Source organism: Aulostomus chinensis, chromosome 22 (assembly GCF_037954235.1).
Source record: "Aulostomus chinensis isolate RoL2024-O1b breed Wild chromosome 22, RoL_Achi_v1.0, whole genome shotgun sequence".
Classification (NCBI taxonomy): Eukaryota; Metazoa; Chordata; class Actinopteri; order Syngnathiformes; family Aulostomidae; genus Aulostomus; species Aulostomus chinensis.
In genome coordinates this window covers 13398717-13421363 of record NC_141341.1, presented here as the reverse complement: position 1 = coordinate 13421363, position 22647 = coordinate 13398717, and the positions used below count along the sequence as shown (strand labels likewise).

General features: G+C 43.7%; 1 protein-coding gene and 1 long non-coding RNA gene across 4 annotated transcripts in view; one reads left to right on the top strand and one right to left on the bottom strand.

Moving 5' to 3' along the window:
• Nucleotides 1-101: 101 nt before the first annotated feature.
• snx13 (sorting nexin 13) lies at nt 102-22565 on the bottom strand. 3 transcript variants are annotated; one of them, XM_086192814.1, is made up of 25 exons: nt 22399-22565; nt 11095-11207; nt 10833-10935; nt 10604-10693; nt 8585-8706; nt 8373-8491; nt 8071-8175; nt 7892-7980; nt 7595-7678; nt 7288-7426; nt 7059-7147; nt 6810-6909; nt 6269-6462; nt 6057-6161; nt 5704-5874; nt 5525-5594; nt 4888-5066; nt 4696-4803; nt 4480-4590; nt 3688-3849; nt 3507-3578; nt 3251-3396; nt 3020-3088; nt 2816-2928; nt 102-2697 (listed from the first exon to the last, which is right to left on the bottom strand). In XM_086192814.1, exons 1-25 carry the CDS (start codon nt 22408-22410, stop codon nt 2462-2464), a joined length of 2901 nt encoding a protein of 966 aa, XP_086048940.1. In that variant the 5' UTR covers nt 22411-22565; the 3' UTR covers nt 102-2461. The 3 variants fall into 3 exon arrangements, with proteins under 3 accessions (XP_086048940.1, XP_086048939.1, XP_086048941.1); XM_086192813.1 differs by lacking the exon at nt 22399-22565 and adding an exon at nt 22050-22245; XM_086192815.1 differs by lacking the exon at nt 22399-22565 and adding an exon at nt 22050-22244 and having other exon boundaries at nt 4888-5030.
• LOC147240879 (uncharacterized) overlaps nt 22068-22647 on the top strand; it is a 28348-nt gene continuing 27768 nt past the window's right edge. Inside the window, exon 1 of the long non-coding RNA XR_015111146.1 lies at nt 22068-22389. This is a non-coding gene — a long non-coding RNA (uncharacterized LOC147240879). The remainder of the gene's footprint in view (nt 22390-22647) is intronic.

The window sequence follows — 22647 nt, the reverse complement described above, 5'->3', positions numbered from 1 at the left end:
TCAAGAATTCAGAGTCGTTCCACAAGTTTACGTGAACAGAACTCAGACTTCCATCCTGAAGAGACCGTTGGAGGTCACTGAAGGGATCGTACACACCGGGGGTATGTTAGTCTGAGTTACCTTTAATTAGTGTTTACTGATCTGAGCACAGTTGCTCTCAAGGAAGTTTGATAAGCACAATGCAAACCAAAAGAAAAAAATAAACAAAAAAACAAACAACAACCAAGGTCATTTTCAGTCCTGTAAAATGATCATGACATTCTGATTGACTTTTTTTTAGGTTAAAGAAAAATATGAAAATAGAGTTGACAGTACATTTAGGCACACTATTAACACATACTGTACACAGATATGCACAATTTTCATTATCATAGACTCATATATATATGGGGGGGGGGTGTTAAAAAAAAAGACAAGCCTTCCTGGATGATGATGATGATGATGATGAGGTGTGCAGAAAGTTAAAGGCGACGTCCTTCACCACGGGAACAAAGTATTCAACTTCCTGTTCGGATTGCTCGCTCGTGTCATCGGCCAATCAGAGTCCATCCATCCACAGGCTGCAGCAGCTCTCCCACAGTCGCTACAGTTAAGTGCTCATTAGCAGTGCTTCCATCAGTCAGGAGGAGGAGGAGGAGGAGGAGGAGGAAGGGTCTCCTCCACATGTTGGTTCATAACGACGAAGCTCCGTTCAACAGAACAGGCTGCATACAACACCACTCATGAGTAAAAAAGATGCTATAGCCCCAATGAGCTAAATCACTGAATTGCAACACGCTAAGTCTCCCTACCTTTGCTAACACCCGGGCGAGCGGGTGGGTGGGCGGGCGAGGGATGTCAACAAAAACAAAAATACAACCCTCAGACTTATAAAACAAGTCTGTAAAATAAACAGTACTTTTACAACAACGGAATGTTAAGTTGTTGGGAGACATTTCTGGAGACATTTTTGCTTTCTTTTTTTTTTTTTTTTTTACTATTAAAACAATGTGAATTACTTTTTCTTTCAGTATACAATAATTCAAAATGCACATGCATTTAAGAAAAGAAATATTGCACAAAAAATTGTTTTAAGACCTTTTTACCTCTGGATAAAAGTGATTATGTCCATATTTGGGGTTTCCTTGTAATGTCCAGTCACATGGAGGAGAGCTATTTCTAGCGTGCATCTCTTGGTCAGTAAATATACTGGATATAGTTTTAAGGCTGGCTCACTCACTCGCTCGCTCGCTCACACTGGCACAGTTTTCTGATAGAAGAAGGTTCTTCTTGTTTAACGCACGCACACGCGCACACACACACACACTCCAAATACAGACTATACCAGAGAATACATTCTTTGAGCTTCCAACATGCGCCAACTGTTGAGCCTCAACCTTGTGTAGCATTAAAAAGGTCAACTTTGAATTTCTTTCTTAATATGAAGAACGTCACCAAACATGGAGCCAGTACACACACACACACACACACACACACACACACACACACACGCACACACACACACACATACACACACACACACACACACGTGTGAACAAGCAGGAGCTTTGGTCGTCACACGCTTATGATAGTAGCATTAAAGGGGAGTTGGCCTACACTTTTTTTTTTTAAATCTTCGCAAAGGAAAATAAAGTCTCCAGAGAAGCACTGGAGAGAAAATAAATGGCAATTAAAAAAAAAAAAATCCTCTCAAACCCAAAGTTGTTCAATCACATTTTTTTAAAACAGCGCCTCTTAAACCAGTGCTATTGACATATTTGGTTGCTATGACAAAATAACAATACCTTCTTTTTTTTTTAAATGTTAATCAAGTGTGCAGCTTTTTTGCAGACAGACGTCTACAGCATGAGGGTGAGTGTGACTACAGCTGAGAGACCCAGACGGTCGACAGCGCCGGCTTGAAAGATGGAAAGCGGGAAGGTAAGGCAAGGTGTGGGACTTTGCTATCTATTCCTGCAGTTTAAAAAAGAGTACAGTATTAATGGTCTGCTCTCTGGACTGTGACAAAGCAGCATCGGCTGGCCCAGCTAAAGCTAAACACGATGACAACGTCCCCAAGAAAGAAAAGACCCCAAAAAAAGGGAGGGAAACATAATGCAGACTAAAAGAGAGACTGTTATGTTCAGTCTTGGTGCAAATTACAGGATTTGTGTTTCGCATGTGTGTTAAAGAGTGTTTTTCAACCTTGGAGTGTTTTCAATGAACCTTGTGTGTGTGTGTGTGTGTGTGTGTGTGTGGGTGGGTGAGGGAAGCGCTAGGGCACAAATCTCTCTCTCTCTCTCTCACACACACACACACATACATACACATTATCTCATCATTCACATCAAGCCTCCCTCACCTTCAGCTCTGGAGTTCGTGTGTGTGCGTATGTGTGTGTGTGTGTGTGTGTGTGTGTGTGTGCGTGCGTGCGTGCGTGTGTGTGTGTGTGTGTATGTCCCGCCGCCTCGCTCCTCTCCTGTCACCTCTTGAGGGAGGAAGTTTTGAGTTTCTGGGTGTATCTGTGGATGCGAGGCGAGCGGGAGTGCAGCTTGACGAAGAGCTCAGGGAATTTGTACTGAGGGAACATGGTCTCCAAGAAGCCCTCCAGGAACACGTAGACCAGCCGGCGGTTCATAGGCTGGTACTGAAACATGTCAAAGACACGCAGTATTCCTTTCCGTGTAGTGTCCGCCCCGATGATGTGCTTCAGCTCATCTACAAACACAGCAAAAGACAAATCTGTCGTGTGGACCAGTGTGTGTGGTAGCATGGACCTGTTTCCTAAGAGTGTGTGTGTGTGTGTGTGTGTGTGTGTGTGTGTGTGTGTTCTAACCTGGCATGATGCCCAACAGGCTGGTCTTAGCAGCGACTCGAGTCCTCATGCGGATGCTCTTGTCCCGACGAGGCGGCGTCTCAGCTAAGATACCGTTGGGCCAGTAGGAATCCCTGCGCAGCAGCAGAGCCAGTGACCGTTAATAGAAACACAAACAGCTCGGAATATTAACGAGGATTTATGGGAAAAAGAGAGGGAGTTTACCTGAACTTCTTGACATATTCCGCCACTTGCTCTGGTGAGGTCAAGTAGTCCACGTGATCCACGATTTTCCTGCAGAGACAAAGGAAAGTAAGTAAAGTTAAAAATCGAAACACTTCAGATCCATAAACACCGTGTGACCCTTGTTACGGTGTATTAAATCTGAGTTTAAATAAGGAGTGTAGATCGGTGTGTTATTGTTTATGTTGTGGAGACCGTGTGAGTGACACCGACCTGTTGATGGTGTCTCCATACGTGGCCCTGATGAGCTGCTGCAGCAGGTTCTTAATGTTCCTGCGCAGCCACTGGTTTTTCTCCTTGAGGTCAAACACCTCATCCATTAGCAGCAGCATCACCCGCAGTGGGATGTTGTCATCAACCTGGACACACACACACACACACACAATGTAACAACACAAGGTGGATGATAGTCAACCAATCGATGACGATGGGGAAAAAAACAAAACAACTGTCCAGTGAACAAACTCACGTTGTCATCAAGCTGAGCTGAGACTCGACAGTGTTCAGGGTCAATGTCTGACTTGGGGAGGAGGGGAGGCACCTGGAAGAGAAGGCAGAGACTCAGAAGGACATTTAACATTTTGCTTTTCATCACTGCTATAAATCTACAGACCCAAAAGCTAAACTCTGACAGGATTTGACGCCGGTACCTTGAATATGGACTGTTTGATGTCCTGGCCCAGGCGTTCGGACATGCGGCCCATATTGTCAGAGACTTTGTTCATGCCCTCAGCCAGACTGTCGGGAAGGGCCTTCACAGCGTTGGACACGTTCCTCATGGAGCTCCTCAGAGGATTCACAAATGTGTCTATCTGATGTACGAAGGAAATGCAAACCAGATCCTTTTAAAACGGGTTTATCTCCTTTTTATGTCATTCAGCTACAACCACTCATACCTCTGTCGTTAAAATGGGGTTTTACTTGAAGCTTGTGTGATGTTGCAATCAGCAAAAAGCAAGAAATGCTATTTTGAATTTATTGAACTAGGGTTGTATGAGGTCATTCAAAGTACAGGTCATAGTGACCTACAGTAGATGGGAGTCAGGGAGAGAGAGAGAGACAGACAGACAGAGACAGAGACAGAGACAGAGACAGAGACAGAGACAGACAGAGAGAACTTTCTGATTGATCCAAAAGCCAAAATAAAGGTCTGTCTGGCTGAGAATGTTACAAATCTAGCGTGTAAATCAATATTGATTTGCTTTGTTCTGAAGTGTCCCTTTATTTGTTGGATAAATTCATTCTTTCTGCCCTACTGAGACGTGCTGACACACCTACAGGAGGTCGCACCTCTAACAACCTCATACAGAACTATTTCAATAGACTGTTAGTACCTGAAACTGTAAGCATCATATTCTTCTATTCTATATATTCTTCTATTCTTCTAATGTCCAGTAGCGACTAGAAAACACTGAAATGTGGATTTGGAAACATTCAGCGACCTTGCGTGCAAACTCTCCTTTGCCCTTGCTGTAGGCTTTGTTCTCTAAGAAGTCGTAGACGTAGGGAATGAGAGTTGGACAGGCCTTCACCATCTCTGGGTTCAGCAGCAACTGGAACACACACACACGATGTTATTGATTGACGCGTGATAAAATGACCCGCGGCCTAAAGCCGTTCAAATGGAACCGTGCGACTTCATCAAATAAACCCAGTACCTGTAGATAAGCGTTGAGGTCTTTTTTTCTCTTCTCCAAAAAGTCTCTGTCCATGTTATTGAAGGTCTTCTTCCCTGGCAGCCGCAGGATCGACGCCAAGTTCTCAAACTAAAGCAGAAACAAACATAACACTCAGATGGAGGTGGTCGGCTGACTCTCCTCATGGTTGATATTGTCTTGGTAAACACGCACCTGTTCGGTGATCCTCATGTGAAAGTCATGGAAGTCAGAGTAGCGTCGGTAGGTTTTCCAGCAATCCTCGCTGCCGTCCGGGTTGCGTCTAAACACAGTGATGGCGTACAGCGCGTAGGTCTTACCGTGGTCGTTGCAAACCCCTGCAGCACCCCAGAAGCCGGGGAGACAAGCATCAGCTACCCCGCCCGGTAATACATCCAAGAGAGGAATGGAGGATGGAGGAGGTGGGTGAAAGGAGAAGAAAAGAAAAGAGAAAAATGCATGTAGGAGAGGAGAAGAAAGAGCAAGCAAAAGAAAGAATGCAGAGCAGAGGTTGTGGAGGGGAGGAACACAGGAGAGAATGACAGGAAAGGTGGGGGGGAGAACAGAAAAACTGTGAAGGTGACAGAATGAAAGAAACGAAGAACACGACAACAGCATGTAGTGACACGGCAGGCACATGCAGATGACCAGAGCATGGAGGTGAAAAAATGAGAGGAAAAACAGGGAGGAGCAAGAGGAGGCTAACAGATAGAAACATTCTTTAGTCTGACATGAGAAACCTCTAAAAAAAATACCAGAAAACACACAGATATTTGCAGTTTTACGACAAGTGCACTACTTTGAGTGTGTGTGTGTGTGTGTGTGTGTGTACCTGTGTCAGAGATGAAGGCATGTATGTGCATAGAGTCATCATGGCAGGAGTTGGACAGGTCGTCCAAAGACTGAAATCACAAAGAGCCGTTCATCAATCAGCTGTCCGGCTTGCAACGCTTCGCTCCGCGTCTCCACAGCAGCATTTTGAAACCTTGCGACAGGAAGTGAAAGACTCACTAGGTTTATGCTTCCTGTTGGGGAGCCATTGAAAGATTCTCCATCGCCGTCATCAGATCCCCGGTAGCTCGGCTCTTTCAGCATATCCAGCTCTGCAAGCATGCGCACGTAGAGCGGACTCTGCTTAAAGGACGGGTAGTAGCGCTCATCACGTAGCATCATGTCATACACCTGCGGTGAAGGGTGGGTGAGACAAGTAGTTAATAAATGGAGAAAAGTGGTCAAAAAACATAAATCAAAAACAAAATGTAATATTCTGAATAAAAACATTAAAAGAAATGCAGTTAAGTTCAATTTAATATCTGAACATGCTTATAACATTCCCCCAAAATAACCATCAACATCAGTCGCACCTTTCTCTGGATTTCATCAAATATCTCTGGCGTGGGGTCGTCTCTCTGCAGCTTCTCCCCCAGCTGTGTTACTGATGCTTCATCAACTTGCACCCTCGGAGACGCCTATTGGGAGACGACAGGAGGAGGGTGTTAGCGGATGGAACGCCAAATCAACGCATTTCGCTTTGGATGTCATCTTTTCGATGCTACCTGAACCTGAAGCGTCCTACCTTGTCAGAGAGGTATTGTTCGAAGACGCCGAGCGCAGCGGCCTTCAGCAGCCCCTTGGTGGCGCTGGGTTGCTTTTTACCATCTTTCTGCCAGCCCTGCATGGCTTCCAGCTGCTGCTGCGCCGTCACCCTGTAGCCCTCCACCGTGAGCCAGAAGAACAGCTCGGCCTGGGCCCCTGCTGCCTGCATGAAATCTGCATGCACAACAGACACACAAAGGAGAGTCCAAAAACTGTCAGAGATCACACAGTGAAATTTAACACTCAACCGATAATTAAAAGTCTCTCTTGTGGTGCATGTAACTCAGTGCATTCACTGTTAATATAATAAAATAATGAATAAACTGAATTTTGCACTAAGATATTCACATAAAATGTAAGGGGCAAAAAAGCAAAGGGGTAATCCCACACTTCCTGTCTCGTACTCATACATGGAACTGATTTGGAGTCCCTAGGTCACATGACATGGAAGCTGCGTTTATAAATAATTGATAGAGATATCCTGGATTAAAGATTTGAGGTGTGTGGTACTGCAGTATTACCCATGAAGAACTGCAGGGCTATGTTGTGCACGAGGATGTGATCCAGTGGGATAACACACAGCTTGCCGAAGTTGGCTGCCAGCTTCAAGGCGTCCACCTCCTACAGCACAGGAATAGAGGAAAAGGTAAAACTGTGTTGTCAATCTAGGTGACTCCAAACAGAACATACACAAACTACTAATGCAGACAGCACTTCAACATAATAACGAACACAATGTAAGCAGCGTGAACTGTGCTGCGGCTTCTAACCTTGCCAGACTGTAGTCTCTGGATCCTGGTCTCACACACCTTCTTCACAAACAGAAGACTGTTTATCTGGTTTTTAATCACATTGATATCTTAAAGACAAAGACACAAAATGACATTAATAGAGAGGAAGAAAGCAGAGTGGTCAAACATTTCACGAGAGCCTCATCCATGAAGGATTAGCTGCGTGCGTGTCTCAGAATTTAAATGAGGACGTCTCCTATCTACCCACCGTCTCCTGCAGTGTCCAGAGAGCGGAGGTACTGCAGCTCCTCCAGCACCTTGTCCTTCACAGCCTCCAGTTCAGCCGGCTTATCGGTCAGCTTCAGGATGTTCATGAAGGCTTCGTAGTTACAACTGGAGTCCCGGATCTACGCATACACACTCAGGTTTACACTCAACAAAACACACAGCAGCGACGGACTGGGTTTCACTCCTGATTCATCTGCTTTATAGATGACTTACTACTAATGACACAAAAGTCCTGCACAAACGAAGGCTGAAAGGTAGGAGGTAATGACGTGTGTGTTCAATCTCACCATCCAGATGACAAACTGGTTGATGTAGTCCGGGTCGCTCAGCTGGTTGATCAAAGGAAGCAGCACACCACGCGCCAGCACCTCCTGAAAACACAGTACAGTGCACTTCCATGTCAATACAACATGTGGTCACATGATCTGGGAATACAATGTAGGCTTTCTGGAAGCTGCATGGAAAACAATCCTCACGGATGGTTGGAGAGTTCATCAATGCAAATTAAGGAAAGGTTCCACATTGACTTAATGACGATAATTTTGCGCTCCATATTTGAGTTTGCGTATCTAAGGTGTTCTCACCCTTAAGAAGTATCTCATATTCTTGTTGTGGAAATCTCCAGGAGGTAGTAACAGATACAGGAGCAACTCACACAAGTCCCGAAGGAAACCTAACACACACAAACACAGACAGATGTGCTGTTTTTATAACCTACAGCATCAAAGTAACACATCCCGAGGGGTCGCTTTTGTGTTTTTACCTTCCTCGTCTTTGTGTGAAGTGCACACTATGTCTCGACAAATCTTCCTCTCCATCTCCACTTCGGCCTCAAAGAACGAGTCCACCAGCTCTTCTGTTATGTCCCCTGTTTGGTCAGCATTTGTCATTAATGGCTCATTACCTTCCGCACCACAACTGGTATCAAATTTTATTGCGTCGTACTTCAGATGATGACAACCTCTTAAGAGGAAGAAAGAGAGCAGTGTGTGTGTGTGTGTGTGTGTGTGTGTGTGTGTGTGTGTGTGTGTGTGTGTGAGACTGGGTGTGACTGGGTGTGCTTACTTTGTTTGTCCTCTCTGTCGGGGAGGCGATCCTGGGCTTTACGAAAGACACGTAAATGGGTGGCAAAGTCGTCCACCAGGCGAGTGGTGAAGTAAGGCTGCCAGTCCACCTCTTTGGACCTTGACACACACAGGCAAAGACAAGGCCATCAAATGCTGTGACATGACTACTGCATCACTGTTTCAAGGACGAAGTGAGTCTGTGTCGTGTACCGTGTGGAAAACTGGACGAGGGCATTCTGCAGTGTCTGTCTGATCTCCAATAAGAATGACTCGTCCTCGCTGAGAGTGTAGTACCAGTACTGAATATAGTCTCTCAAAGCAAACTGGATCACCTAGAGGGATAAGTGAAGAGGAGATTTAGTAACAACATGGTGAGCTGGACTGAGAAGGATGGAAGGATGGAGGGTGGAGCAGCTAGTTACAGTTGATAGAAACAGATCAAACCCTTTCAAAGAAGATATTTTTACTCATTTTTCTGAGGATTACTGAGCTATCAGGTCAAAGGACACCTGGGTAAGGTAATAATTCAGCCCGGTCTGGTGAGGACAACAGGGATTCAATTGAGTAGCTTGATTGCATCGAAGCTAGCGTCTCCCTTCAGCCGCTGTTTGTGCCGCACTTTCATCATGTCTGTAGATAGTAGGAAACTTTGATTAAAAAAAAAAAAAAAGAGTATGAAGAAGTTTCTTCTAAAAAGTCAAAAATCAGGCTTTTCATGGGAAAGGTTGCAGAATTAATTTGAATGAACATTGGTGGAAATGAGAAGTGGCAAAGAGAATGTGGTAGAAAAATCAATGTAGCATGACATACGTTTACTTGAAGTCATGTCTCACGTACAACGGTACATTGTATATGCTGCTGGGATGATTAGTGTGCATTCCAGGGAAGGAAAGGAGGGAGGGAGGACATCAGAGTGGAGCAACCACTGTCATCTGACCATCATAAAGCGCTGTGTCTGCCCTGAACTCTGCAGCCACGCTGCTTTACGGAGGACAACATGCTCAAATCTTGTTTACAGCTTGTGACCATAAAATAATTAGGAATGAAACACTGTGAGCTCAACCATCCTGAAGAGAGCTGTTCCACAAACCTTCTTTTCTTGGGACCCTTGGGACAATAAGCCCCCTCATGTGGCTAAATGATGCACTGCAGATCTAAATCTTGACTGGAAGACGTAGTGAAAATGTATTTGGTCACATGGATCAAATCAGCAGTGACTCATCTTTGTGGAGGTGTAACATAGAGGAGCTGCTCATAAATGTGCTGTATCATTTACTGCAGACTCATGGCAAGTGAATGACTTTATAAACATATAACATCACATCCACTATGAAAAAGAGGAGGGAAAGGGGATTTCATTTGGGCTTTAAGGTCTCAGATAACATTTTTAGAAATGAGAAAATTTACAGAAATGATTATGAAACAAAATGCGCCTGTTTAAAGAAAGCTGAAAGAACGATCTCGCGTGCGGAGTAACTTGCCGCAGCCTGCAAACAGCTTTGATACACCTGATTCTCATGCAACACTGTCTCACTGAAAATAATCTGACCTTTGACTCAAAGTTGCTTGGAGATTGAAAAGCTGTGTAGGCTCCATCTGTTATGTTGGGCCACAAATCTTGCCCATTCTGCCTCTTTGAAAGAGTTGAAGAAAATGAGCATTTCCTTGTTTCTAGGATAGGGTTGGACAACCTCTTCTTCTTGTACTTGTTCCCCTCTTTTGGTTTGGAGTGGAGGGCTGCTAGTTCGTTCGGTAACTTCAACTTTTCACATAATATATGATTTCAGATCATATACCTCAGGATCGAGACACGTGAACAGAATGCAGACGGGCTTTAAGAGGTCAGGCAGCATTTGGCAGGAAGGAAGTTGCTGACGTTGACCAGCTGATGGGTCAGACGGTGACTAAAGTGGGCGAGTGTCCAAAAAGTCTGAGGTGTTACTATTTATCACCCAGTGTTAATCCTGTTACGTTTGCGTCTCTCTTTGGCCGTTAGCACATTAGCATCTGTGCTCTCTCTCCGGTCAGTGGGAGCGTGCGACACATCGTAGCAGGGAAGCAGACTTACTTTCATAGTCAATCATTTAATTTTAGAATTCGACAGATCTTAGAGTTACTTGAAAAAATATTTGGTGGGACCCCAGCTGACATGGCAGGTGGACACAAACTCTTAGCAGGTCGAGATGGTATTAGAATGAAAGGAGAAAGATAAAAAAAAACCACACACACCTGTTGTAGTGGTTCATCTATGAAACTGGAGCCAGTGAGTCTCCTGTCGATCTTTATGGGCTTCATCTCCAGCTTCATCTCATCCAATGTCTGTTGGAAACAGAGAGGTGTAGCTAAATATGACAAATAAAATCAATGACAACTACAATGAAAAAACTTCATAGACAAAACAAAACCACGATTACCGGCTCATCAATTTGTCTGTGCAGGTGTGTGTGATTTTTTTTACCTTCAATATACCAATTTGTGTGGGGGGCAAGTAAGAGTGCTCGCACTTCTCCAGGTGTTTCTCTGAGTTGATTTTTCCATAAAGCAGAGTGACTGCAAAGCCCCTGAAAAACAAAAATAGCAAAAAGTAGAAGAAAGTCCTAGCTGATCAGTTTCTTGAAGAATGTTGTGGTTACTGTGAGGGAGCAGATTTGTTTCAAGACATGATGACGATGATGATGATGACGATGATGCCGTGTGGTTTAAAACTCATCCCTGCTCACCCTCCAATGAAGCAGAAGATATAAAAGGCCAGGTAGAATATGGCAAAGGGTCCGAAGGTGACGAGGAACAGCACGACTCCAAGACCCCCCCATCCCCAGATGGACAGACTGGCCTGAAACACACACAAACCACACGCTGAATCATCCGTGCATTCCTGGCTAATACTTGAGGCAGTGCTGAATTGACAACTGATCTGAGTGAGTCTGGAGTCTAAAGCTGAATGATATCCAGTAAATACATAAATAAATTATATTGCAATTATTATACAAGTTAGCCTGACATGCTAAGTTTTGTGTCTGACTGAGCCACGACAAATAACACATAGGAGCTACAGTACATGACACGCCTCCTTCTTTTGAGTCAGCTACGTTGGAACATTTCAGGTTCCCAGTGACGTAGAACAACAAGAGGAGCAAGTGGTGGTTCGGCAGAGGAAGAGGTGTTGTTGTTGTTGTTCTCAATAGAAACAAAATAACCATCGCATCAATAATATAAGAATACAGCTCTTTAAAACATGCATATTTCCAGCTATGGAGCAAATAGGCCACATTACCAGGTCACTGCAGGGTAAACGAACTAAAATCAGACAAAGGTACAGAACTATCACAATGCTGCACACAGGATTATCTATATACACAGTGAAGTGGTGTTTGGGTGAACTGTATTAGACAAAGACTTGTGAGAGAGTGATTGTGGGTATCCACGAGTCACATCCTATGGTTTTCCTGTTATTGTCAGCGCAGGAAACAAAGTTGTCCTTTCCATTTAGCAACCCTTTGTCCCACTTCTTCCACACAAGTTACTCTGGTGACTCATGTGGACACATCATATTCAGCCTCATGCCGCACTAATGTGACAGATACCATATAAAAACAGCAGGAAAACATTCTCAACAACCTCCTGGGGGAGAGGCTCCTGTTTCAGAGCCAAGACTCCTGCACATCAAGGGTTAAATCATAGCTGCTGATGCTTTGATCACAACATATGAGAAATCGTATTGGTTCCACATTCTTCTTGTATGATTTTCTGCCATGACATCTACAACAGGTGATTTGTACAGGCGTGTATGCAGGGTGAAGGATGATCCCACCAATGCGTTCCACATACTTGATCACCTCAGCAGATGCAAGCTGGACAAATGGGCTTTGCGAAGCTTAGCACAGTGCTAATGTATATGCAGTGTGACCAGGTAACCTGAAGCAGGCATTTATCTACCCAGCTGCTGGTGACGGGAGATAAAACTGTCTCCAGTCTCACACACACTGTTGAATGCTGACACCCCGAAGCCATCACATAGACACTCTGATGATCAACAGTGATCATCTTCTTCGGCTGCCCTACATTCATTCTTGAATTCCTTAGATAAGCAGATCCCCTGATGGTGCCAGACACTGACACTAACACATTGTTTTCACTGCCACAGTGGACACAGCTATAGACAATCGGATGACATGGATTAGACCGGCTGCCAACTGCAAGGTTCAATGTTAAGGGTTTGTTTTTTTTTTTTCTCACTTGCCCAGTCGGCCAATTGGGTCAGGAATCTTGTAACTCAAAGTCAATCTTTACTTGACCCTCAACACACTGATTTATAAACGCTTAGCAAATAACAATAAACCTGAAGTTGTCCGACTTCATTTCTATTTAAGTTAAAGAATCAGAACAAGAGCGGTGTGTCATAGGCAGGGCTGGTATCGTTTCAAAATCAAAGCACGATACTTTGACTACTTTGATCCATTCTGATTAAAATCCACTTCAACCAAACAAAAAATTACATTATATTTTACCTCACAAATATTTTGGTCTCCGTTTACAGCATCTTCTGTGTTCACACACTCGTAACGGTTTCATAACATAAAACCTAACTTGTCTGTTTCAACCTTTTGGTTTTGTATTTCAGCACTTTGGCATTTTTCCCACTTGAAGCAATTTCATACCATAAAAAATAAACTGCGACTTGAAGATTGACTTCTTAGCAATTGAAATCGAACACTGAATGACAAAGCATCTTTTGACTTTTGTTGGTATTGAAGCAATCTGATCTGTACCATAAAAGTATCAAAGTTCAATAACCGGCAGGGTCAAAGAAGCTACGCCACAAACATTCTTATAATGAAAGAAAATAAAATGACAACTCCTACTTCAGCTGTCCAGAGACGGACGTCTGACAGTGAGTCAGCGCCATCAAACTCGGGGCCACAACCATTTTCAAACTCTTAATATTGACCCCAACTACACACCTATAAAGTTTCATGAATTTATCATCACAGTTGTGATGCCACAGTGGAGATGAAACCTGATCACAGTACTTTAGCTGCCTGCCTGACAGTTCCAGCTACAGTGGCTGTTTCCAGGTCTACATATTACCTTGATCTCTCTCTCACTCTCGCTCTCTCTCTCTCTCACACACACACACACACACACACACACACGAAACAAAAACGGCCACACAATGTCACAGCTGCTAATAGAGGTTGTGACAACCGTGTTTTTCTAAAGTTTTCCAGCACAGGTGTGGGCCAGTAGTACAAAGGGGGGCCAACCTTTAGCCAGGCAGGGCAAACCCTCCATGAATTGATATTTTCTGACAATAGTTACAGTTGCTGACAGTCCCTGTCAGGGTGGATCTTCATTGGCGTTATTGTTTATGCAGCTCTGTGGTGTAGCCAGACTACAAAAGGGTTAAAATAGACCAAAGGATCTCAATGTGAACAGTATTCAAAGAACAGATGGCAGTCGATGGTAGTGTGTGAGCAGCAAGTGACATTGAATTTACCTTACTACTCATCGTAAATCCATTTTATTATACAGGATAAGGTCTGTGGTAGTGTGCAGCAGGCAGCTGAAGAGGTTTTAACACACAGATCACTGCATTAGTAGAGTTCTACGCTGGAATAAATGGTGCATGGTCACTTTGGTAAGGGAAGCATGTTAACAAGCACTGCAATAACCTGCTTTCTATTGGTCCTCACTCTACCAACCCCAGTTTCAACCAAGGCTGTTTATTTTAAAACAATTCAACTTACCTACTTTTTTTTTAAATTAACTCAAATGTGTCACCAAAAGTTACATACCATTACAATCTCAGGACTCTGGTTCTACAGAGTTGCAGATGTAAGAGAACAAGCTTGTTTGACAGAGACTCAGGTTCAGACCCATTCAAATCATAAGTCATAATGCAAAGTCTGTCAGCAATTGTAATTTAATTTTTTTGGTCCAACAACTGATAATACTCAGGAATTTTACACAAGTCGACTCAAGCTTCTCTTCTGCACAAAGTGTCCAAACCGGCTTGACTAGACCTCTTTGCAGAACCTCAACTGGGTAAGACCAGGGGTGAAAGTGAGCCGGAACAGGCTGGAACGCAGATCCGGTAAAATATTCACGGCTGGAACGGAGTTCCGTTTTAAAAAGGAGGAGAAGGGAGCTGTCAAAATCCCATATTAAATAAAGAAAACGATGTCTGAAGGCGGTTTCACACTGAACGCGGCAGATGTGGCGTGCTGCGCGGGGTGGGGTACAAGCACGTGCAGCGCTACTGAGTTCCTGGGCTTGGTTTGCACTCATGTGACGTCACAGTGCACCCACATACACAATGAATGGACTTCCCCCGCGCCTTGTGCGTTCAGTATGAAACCGCCTTGACACGGAGTCGTGCCCATGAGCGCATCTCCGCATGCGAGGCGTTTCTGGTTGGCTGACAGACGGACACATGGGTCACGTTACCAGCATTTTTAGTCTTGATTGGTTAAAACCACACGTGTTCTGCTTTCATGGAACGAAAAAAGAGAAAGAAAACAAAACAGAGGGCAAAATCAAATGAATAATTGTTCTTGAAATTTTCCACGTTTTGTGTTGTGTCACTCACTGTAAAGTGTAAACTGATATTTTGCTAAATAAATCATTGAGTGACATTGATGATCTGTTTTTTCATGCATGCATGTCTGCCTGTTCCCTGTTGTTAGCACTGGAGTGGGCAATTACTGTAAAAAGCAGTTTTCAAAGCATTTCCAGGGGTAGCGCGGGAAGGTAGGGGCTACGGGGGCTGCAGTTGTGTGGGGAACAGACACCCGAAAACTGTAATAAAAATCACCCAAAACTGATTAAAAACCGTAAAACTTCGTCGGCCCGTTAGGCGTGCGCTTCTTTTTTTTTTTTTTAAACGCACGCCCAAAGGTCCAGCAAGACTTTTAAGCCACTTTCACCCCTGGGTAAGACAAAGGGTTAAGACCCTGGGAAGAGAAGTGGACTCTTCAAAAAAGAAGAAGCAGAAGAAAAGAAGTCGTTACAATTGAGATAAAAAATAATAAAGGATTTCACAGTGATTAAAAGGAAACTATACCAATGTTATTGTTGATAATGTTGTCGCCATTTCCAAGATCACGCAGCGAGAGCCTGATGTTTTTCTGCTGCTTTGAAGCTTTTAGTGGCCAATTGCTGTCATCACTTACACACTATTATCAGCAGGGACTAAGCTAAATGCTAACATGTGACTGTACTGTACACCAAAAAAAAAAAATGATAAAAGCCTGATAACTGGATTATCCAGGAGTGTAGAAACTATTTATGTATAACTTGTGCTCTCTGGAGGACAAAAGAACTTAGGGTGAAATGTTGTAGCATGACTCATTTTTTGAGCACACTGCCAGACTTTAGTCAGAGAAAACACAATTATCAAGCGACATGATAATTACTTGTGTAGAGGGTCTTGAATGCTGCGCAGATTGCTAAGCCTGTTGAGACAAATGATGATGCATGGTTTTGTGGTATGTTAGTAAAACAGACTTGACTTTAAACCTGAATCAGCACATGCGGCTGGTGCTCTACAGAAGCAGAGTCTCCACTGTGAGCTTGGGATCATTCCAGTATTGGTATCAGAAAAAAATGCTATGAAAAATGCTTTGATTTGCAAAGTTATACCAGGAGACATCATGACAGTTAAATGTGTAACTGTTATGTTTTCTTCTGTCCAACAATCATTGTCTAAAAGAATCTGAATTGAGGTCAGATTGGTCACGTAAGTCTGGTCAGTGGTGCCACTGAGGGCCAGTGAGTGTGGAGGCTATCAGTGGGTCTGTGGGAGGAGGTGATGAGTCCGTGGAGGCTTGTCTTTCAAAGGGAGATGATAACCAACACTGAGTCACTGCAGCTTACACTGGGTTTAAAACATGAACCATCTGTTCCAGTGATTAACACCCAAGCCCGCTGGGAACAACAGACATCTAAGCAATACTTTGTGCCACACACATTATAAGGACGAACAAACACAAGCCCAAAAATACACAGAAGTAAGTTTTAGGAGGCATTTAATCTTTAACAGGAGTGGGGAACATTTTTGCTAGAAGGAACTGATAAAAGTAATATACGTTTCTTTAAAATAGCTAATAATATACTATGCACAGGAATGTAAGTTCTATAAAAACTAAAATAAACAATGTATCATATTAACACAGCCCACATGAAGCAATAACACTTGTACATTAAAAGGAAACAATTTCAGACGCTTTGGATTTGCCTGTTTATTAAAGATTGATTTTTAATATGAAACTTTTATTCTGCTGTTCTATTTTTTACATGACATACAATTGCATTTGTTAAATGCAGTTGATGAAATGACTGTCCCCAGAATCATTTAAAAACTAGCTGTGATAATGTAAGGAATATTTTACTACTTTGATATTTCGCAACATATGAACTAACATTGTAGCTTATATTAGTTTATCACTGTATTGAGTCATGTTCTAATTAGTGTCACATTGAAACATCAGTCAGATGATTTCATCAGCTGATAATGACATTTAAATTATATTTGATATCAATGCATGTTAGCTTATATCTGCTGAAACACGATTTGTGCGTGATCAAAACTGTATGAAGCGCTGTCACAAAAAGAAGCAGGTTTTTCAAGGAAGACTCTACTCTTCCATGTCCTTGACTCCTGGCACATTAAGAGCTGCACACACAGCCTCTTATCAGAGTCTTGGAGATTATGATTTGCCAGATTTCCTGGCACAACTTGAAAATGAGTGCATGCACAGCTACTCACAGGCAGCAGTGTACTCAGACACACACTTCTGGGAAGATCTCAAGGGTGGATCATTCTATTTTTATAACACAAGTCCACAAGCGCTTGGCTGCAACCCTGATCAGTGTGGTCATAAGGCAAGAGGTTACCTTAGCCCATTAAAGCTCACCTGTAGGAGATCCATGGTTAATTCCTGAGAGAGTGAACAGGGCTGACTGGTCATGCCTGATCCACCAGGACCACCACACATGACAGAGAGGCCTACAGTTCCCTCAGTCTCGGAACTCCTCTCTCAGAGGGGAAAATGTATAAACTGAGGCAGTGGGATGACAAATTATACAGGAAAAGTGGCGAGGACAGTCGGGGTGTCACAGGTAGGAACTGAATCTGTAGCCACTGCAACATTTATGACTCACTTTATTAATTAAGGTACTTCAGCATTTTGCCCAGCAGTGCTGCTGCTTGTAGACAGATGACCACCACTGCTGCATTTTTGGGGGGACAGAAGATGAACAGAAAGGGCTCCATCTCTTCTCTAAAATTAACCAACATGATATTATTTTGTCCGATGGATACTTCGTATCCAGGTCAATCACACAACTAACCCCAAACCTGGAGGCTCACTGAACTCTAAGCACACAACCTGTGTTAAGGCTATTTGTTAGTGAATGAATGCTCTGGCTTGTTCTTGGGTCTTGCTTTTAACTCTGAAGTTAGCAACAACATCTGTCCATGCTAACTTGAGGTACACACTGACTGTGTTGATCACCACTGGGGCAGAACTCACTAAGGGCACGTTTCCATGGGCTTGCTTGGATCGGGTGGGGTCAGGTCTATATGGCTCGGTATGGGTGTGTTTCCACTAGCACTGGGTACCACGTCAGCTTGGGTGGACTCACCGGCCAAGAGTTCCCTGGTGGAATTTGTGTGCAACACAACAACATTAGACAACATGGAGGCAGCGTTATGCCTGTTGCTCGGTCTGTGTTTTTTGCTTCGACTGAAAGTGAGGGACGACAGACAGACAAGGCTTCAAGCGGTGAAACAGAGCACCCAAGAAAAGTATAAAAGACTTTACCAAGCAACAGACCAGTATTCCGCCGAGGCAAAGATGATACGAAGTAGAAGATGTAAGCGGGTAAGTTACCCAATCAGCGCCCCGCTATGTGTTTACGTCACATTTTAGTCCCTGCTCTGGTCGCTTGGAACCCCAGCGGAGCAGGGACTAAAATGGTAAAATTAAGTACCACGTTGGGGCCAGTGGAAATGAGGCCAAACCCACCCGACCTCACCTGACCAGAGGCAAACTGAGCCAGTGGAAACGCACCTTGAGTGTGAGGTGTTCTACCATCATGTGTGAAAAGTGTCAATCTCACAGAAAACTGATGAGTTCCTTCATAGGGTTATTGATGTCCCAGATTATTTGAGTAGAATCCTGGTAAAGAAACATATATTGAGTAATTAATATAGATAGAAAACTTATGAAAGGCAAGCTTTATGAGTTTACCACCAAAAATAATGTTTTTGCATGCGTCACCTCTGCTAATACAACCACCTACCCCACCCTCCTCTTGTGTAAGCTATGTTTGCTGTCACGTACAGCATATAATAAAGTATTCAGTATTATAGCAAATTACTCTGCTGGGAATGTTAGCTAATTAATGTCACTAGTTGATAGCCAAGATGGACTGCTACCTGGCAGACACCGCAAAACCCCTTCATCAAGTCAGCACCCAGCTGATGTTCTCTCTCCATCTGGTCTGAAATGTTTGTTCTGTCTTTCCTGTGAAGTTGCAATGTTTCTTAAGTGGAACACATCATGGGGAAAAGATGCACTCATTTAAAATCCTTCTCAGCTTGTCATATGCATTTACTCCTGGAGGGCATGAAGAGCAGGGGGCTCATATTCTCACTGGAGTGTACAGTCAGTTTATACTCATCGCGAAACTGACCTATGACCTCTGTAATTGTAGGTGACTGCATTACACGGCCCTAAAAAAAAAAAAAACAGAAATGAAAATTAAAACCAACTATGTGGTCCCTTGAGTCACATTGCTGGACTACATGTCAACAGCATTCTGTGCCAGTACTACCTGGGTACCCTGTGGATATATCGGGATATACTGTTCATAGAGAGGTCTGAAATGGGCTCAGCGAGCTTGGCAGAGCTATGAATTCCAATGACAGACGGAAGACGGCTGAGGTGTATTAGATGACAAGCATGCCTGGTGTAACAGTGTGCAGGCCTTAATGTCCACTGAGCTTTGATTAAGACACCCTAATGAGATTTGGCCAGGGGTCCAATACACTGTGATATCTTTGTGTGCCAATGGCTGAACACACAAGCCACTCATATTAACCTACATATAAAGCAACTCGCTGTATTCCAGTCGTTTGTTTGGGTCAGTATATCAAAATCAGAGGGAAAAAGGGTCTGTGCCAAAGTCAACAACCAAATCCAAAGAGACCAAAGTGCAAAATACAAGAGTGGCACCTGATTTACAATAAGTAAATAAACATGACTTTGACATTCAGTGACACTGACAGGCAAACCAGTTCACAAAACAATTAACTGATGAAAACAGAGTGTGGAATTCAGAGTTCCAGCCAACATGTTACAGGTGAAGCAGACAGAGGGTTGTCAGACTGAAGCTTGAGCCTTCTTAGCATAGAGGGAGGGTGTTGGATGATGATGATGGAGGGAAGACTCCTAGTATCATTAGATTTGAGTGATTAGCGTTGTCTCTCATCCATCCATTTTCTATACTGCTTATCCGTTAAGGGTCGTGGGGGAGCTGGAGCCTATCCCATGACATTGGGTGACAGGCGGGCTTCACTCTGGATGGGTCACCATTCTGTCACAGGGCCATCAGGAGCAATTAGGGGCTCAGTATCTTGGTCAAGGATACTTTGACATGGTCACTAAGTCAAGTCGAGTCAATTTTATTTGCATAGCACCAAATCATGACAAAAGTTATCGAATGACACTTAACAAGTGCAGCCGGTCTGGCACCATACTCCTTCAATGAATTTACACCCAACAATTCTTCATGAGCAAGCACATTCTGCAACAGCCGTGACGAAAACCTTCCTTTTAACAGGCAGAAATGTCAAGCAGATCCAGGCTCATTGGGAACGGCCGTCTGCTTTGACCGGTTGGGGGAGAAGTGAGGATTGAACCGGCGACCCTTCGTTTCTAGATGGCCACTCTACCTCTGGGCCATGCCGCCCCACATTATCTCTCATCAATTAAATTCAGCATAAAGCCAACTGTATCAGGCACTCATCATAGGAGCACAGATCTGTTCTCCTCAGTGTGAAGGTGAAAGCTGGAAGCAACATTCTCCAATGAGCAAAAGCTACACTTTTACACTCTACTGCACATTACAAACAAATCAGTGCTTCCTGGCTGACATGAGGAATCGTGCAGGGACAGCTGAAGCCTTAATACAAAGGCTAAACCCGTACTTAAACTGCTGGAGAGATGCCGAGGTGTAGTTAGATCACCTCAAGCCAACCACCGCCAAGGAGGTTATAGTTTCACACGCATCTGTTGGTTTGTCTGTCAGTGGGATTACAAAATAACTGGCGAGCCGATTTAAATGAAACTTGGTGGAAGGGTTCAGCATGGCCCAGGAAGAACTCATTACATTTTGGATCGGGATACACAAACTCAAAAAGTGACAATCACAATAATCACAATAGTTAATCCACATGCAGAATACAGACACTTCCACAGAAATATCTGAATACAGGGTGAGCCAGACTGACTTTCATTAGGGTGCAATAAGCACTCAAGTCTCACACATACAGTTACATGTAACTGTAATGTAATGTAATTTAAAAATAAATTACTAATGCCAATAATAATAACTGTTTTATTCACAGAAAGAAGCCCAAATTGCTTTGGCTGGGTGGGGGGTTACAGCAATGGTTTACCTATGCCTTGTCAGTCTGACGTTACGAGGAAAAGCAAGCTCCGGGTCAACTCCATCATCCAAGATGTTTGAGACACTCAAATAATAAGGGACTTTTTAAATCATAAAGTATCATGTAATAATAATAGGCCACAGTTGGTATGCACATGAGAACATATTCCCACCGTAACAGCAGACAGAGGACAGATTGGTTGGTCCATGGTTGCATTCACACACCTTAAAGAGTGAGACCACCTGTGGCCCAGACCACCAACAAACATGCTCCCAATCAGTGGATCTTAATGCATTTTAAGGGTTTTCACACCTTTGACTTGTGTTTGGATCACTCAGGGCACATGTCCTGAGGGGACATTGCTATGGGGACTGATCTATAATCCACGAGAGACCCTGTAACACCTTCTACAAAAAAATCTGGACAGTAAAAACAATTCTGTGACTCCCAGGGCACCGGTGTAGCAAGGCATCATATGGCTTGTTTGCCTGCAGCAGAGGTGATGACCACAAACAGTCCCATCTGAAACACCAACGCATCTAGTGAAGAAACTGCCTTGCATTAAGAAACCCCATCACCTGACAGTTGAAGCAAAATGACAATGTCATCACACCACACAAAAAAAAAATGCCTGTCAGACTGGGAAGTCACATAGTCGAGACCTGATTTCTCTCTCACCACTGACCAGCGGCAGCAACAGACAGACAGAAGCAGCCACATTAAAATTTAAAAACAAGCCTGTGTTAGGTTGTTTGTGTTTGACAAGAGAAGAGCTCTTCTGTTTGACTGTCGAGTGAATGTCACAGGAAACATCTGTACCAGACAGCTGTGCACTGATGCCTCACATACAACAGCTGAGACTAAAGCGAGAAGGAAATATCACAACCTTGCTATGATACCGTTGCTTCGTATGCTCCTCACAAACATGTAGCCTTGGCACCAAACGGCTAACTTTCTTTCCGTCTCTCTAACCGTAAAGACAGCTAACGCCCAGCTCACCTGTGTTTGTTGAGATGAGGAAATGTGTCGTTGAGGGACGTCAATCATAATCTATTTCTAAACACATACTACCGACATCGCATATGTCGAGGTAACTCCTGCACGGTGTTGACAGTGCGGATGTCCAAAGCTCATCGTATTAACGTAGAGTTAGAAGTGTAATCCCGAGCTGACAGCCACTAATAGCCGATAGCCTTTCTGGAGGGCTTTCCGTCCTCTCCCTGTCAGCTTCTGTGTTTACCTGCGAGGCTAACGCCAAGGTGCTAACGGCTAACTTACATCCTACACAGCCATCGATGGAAAACAAACTACAACCGGACACTCTTCAGTTTCACCGACGGTAACTTACCTCTGCAAACATCGTTTATAAGGCTTGCGGTGGCTCTGGCTAACCCCACCACATCCTAACACGGGAACAGGAGTGTTTTCTTCTCGGTTAAAAACGGTCGTATTTCCAATCTCCGTACTCTCTTTCCAGCGTCGCCATGTTTGCTAGGTTTACGTCTTGGGTGCCCCGTTCGCCGACGTCGTCATGCGATTGGCTTGAAAACGATGACGCAAAAACACACCCGTGACTGATTGACAGACACAAATGTTG

Coding starts and splice junctions, on each gene's coding strand:
- snx13 (XM_086192813.1), bottom strand. CDS start 22,097: ATGATTGACGTCCCTCAACGACACATTTCCTCATCTCAACAAACACAG. Junction 8,492..8,584: donor CTCGTCCAGTTTTCCACACG/GTACACGACACA, acceptor GTGTGTGTCAAG/GTCCAAAGAGGTGGACTGGC. Junction 5,875..6,056: donor TTGATGAAATCCAGAGAAAG/GTGCGACTGATG, acceptor CCTTCACCGCAG/GTGTATGACATGATGCTACG.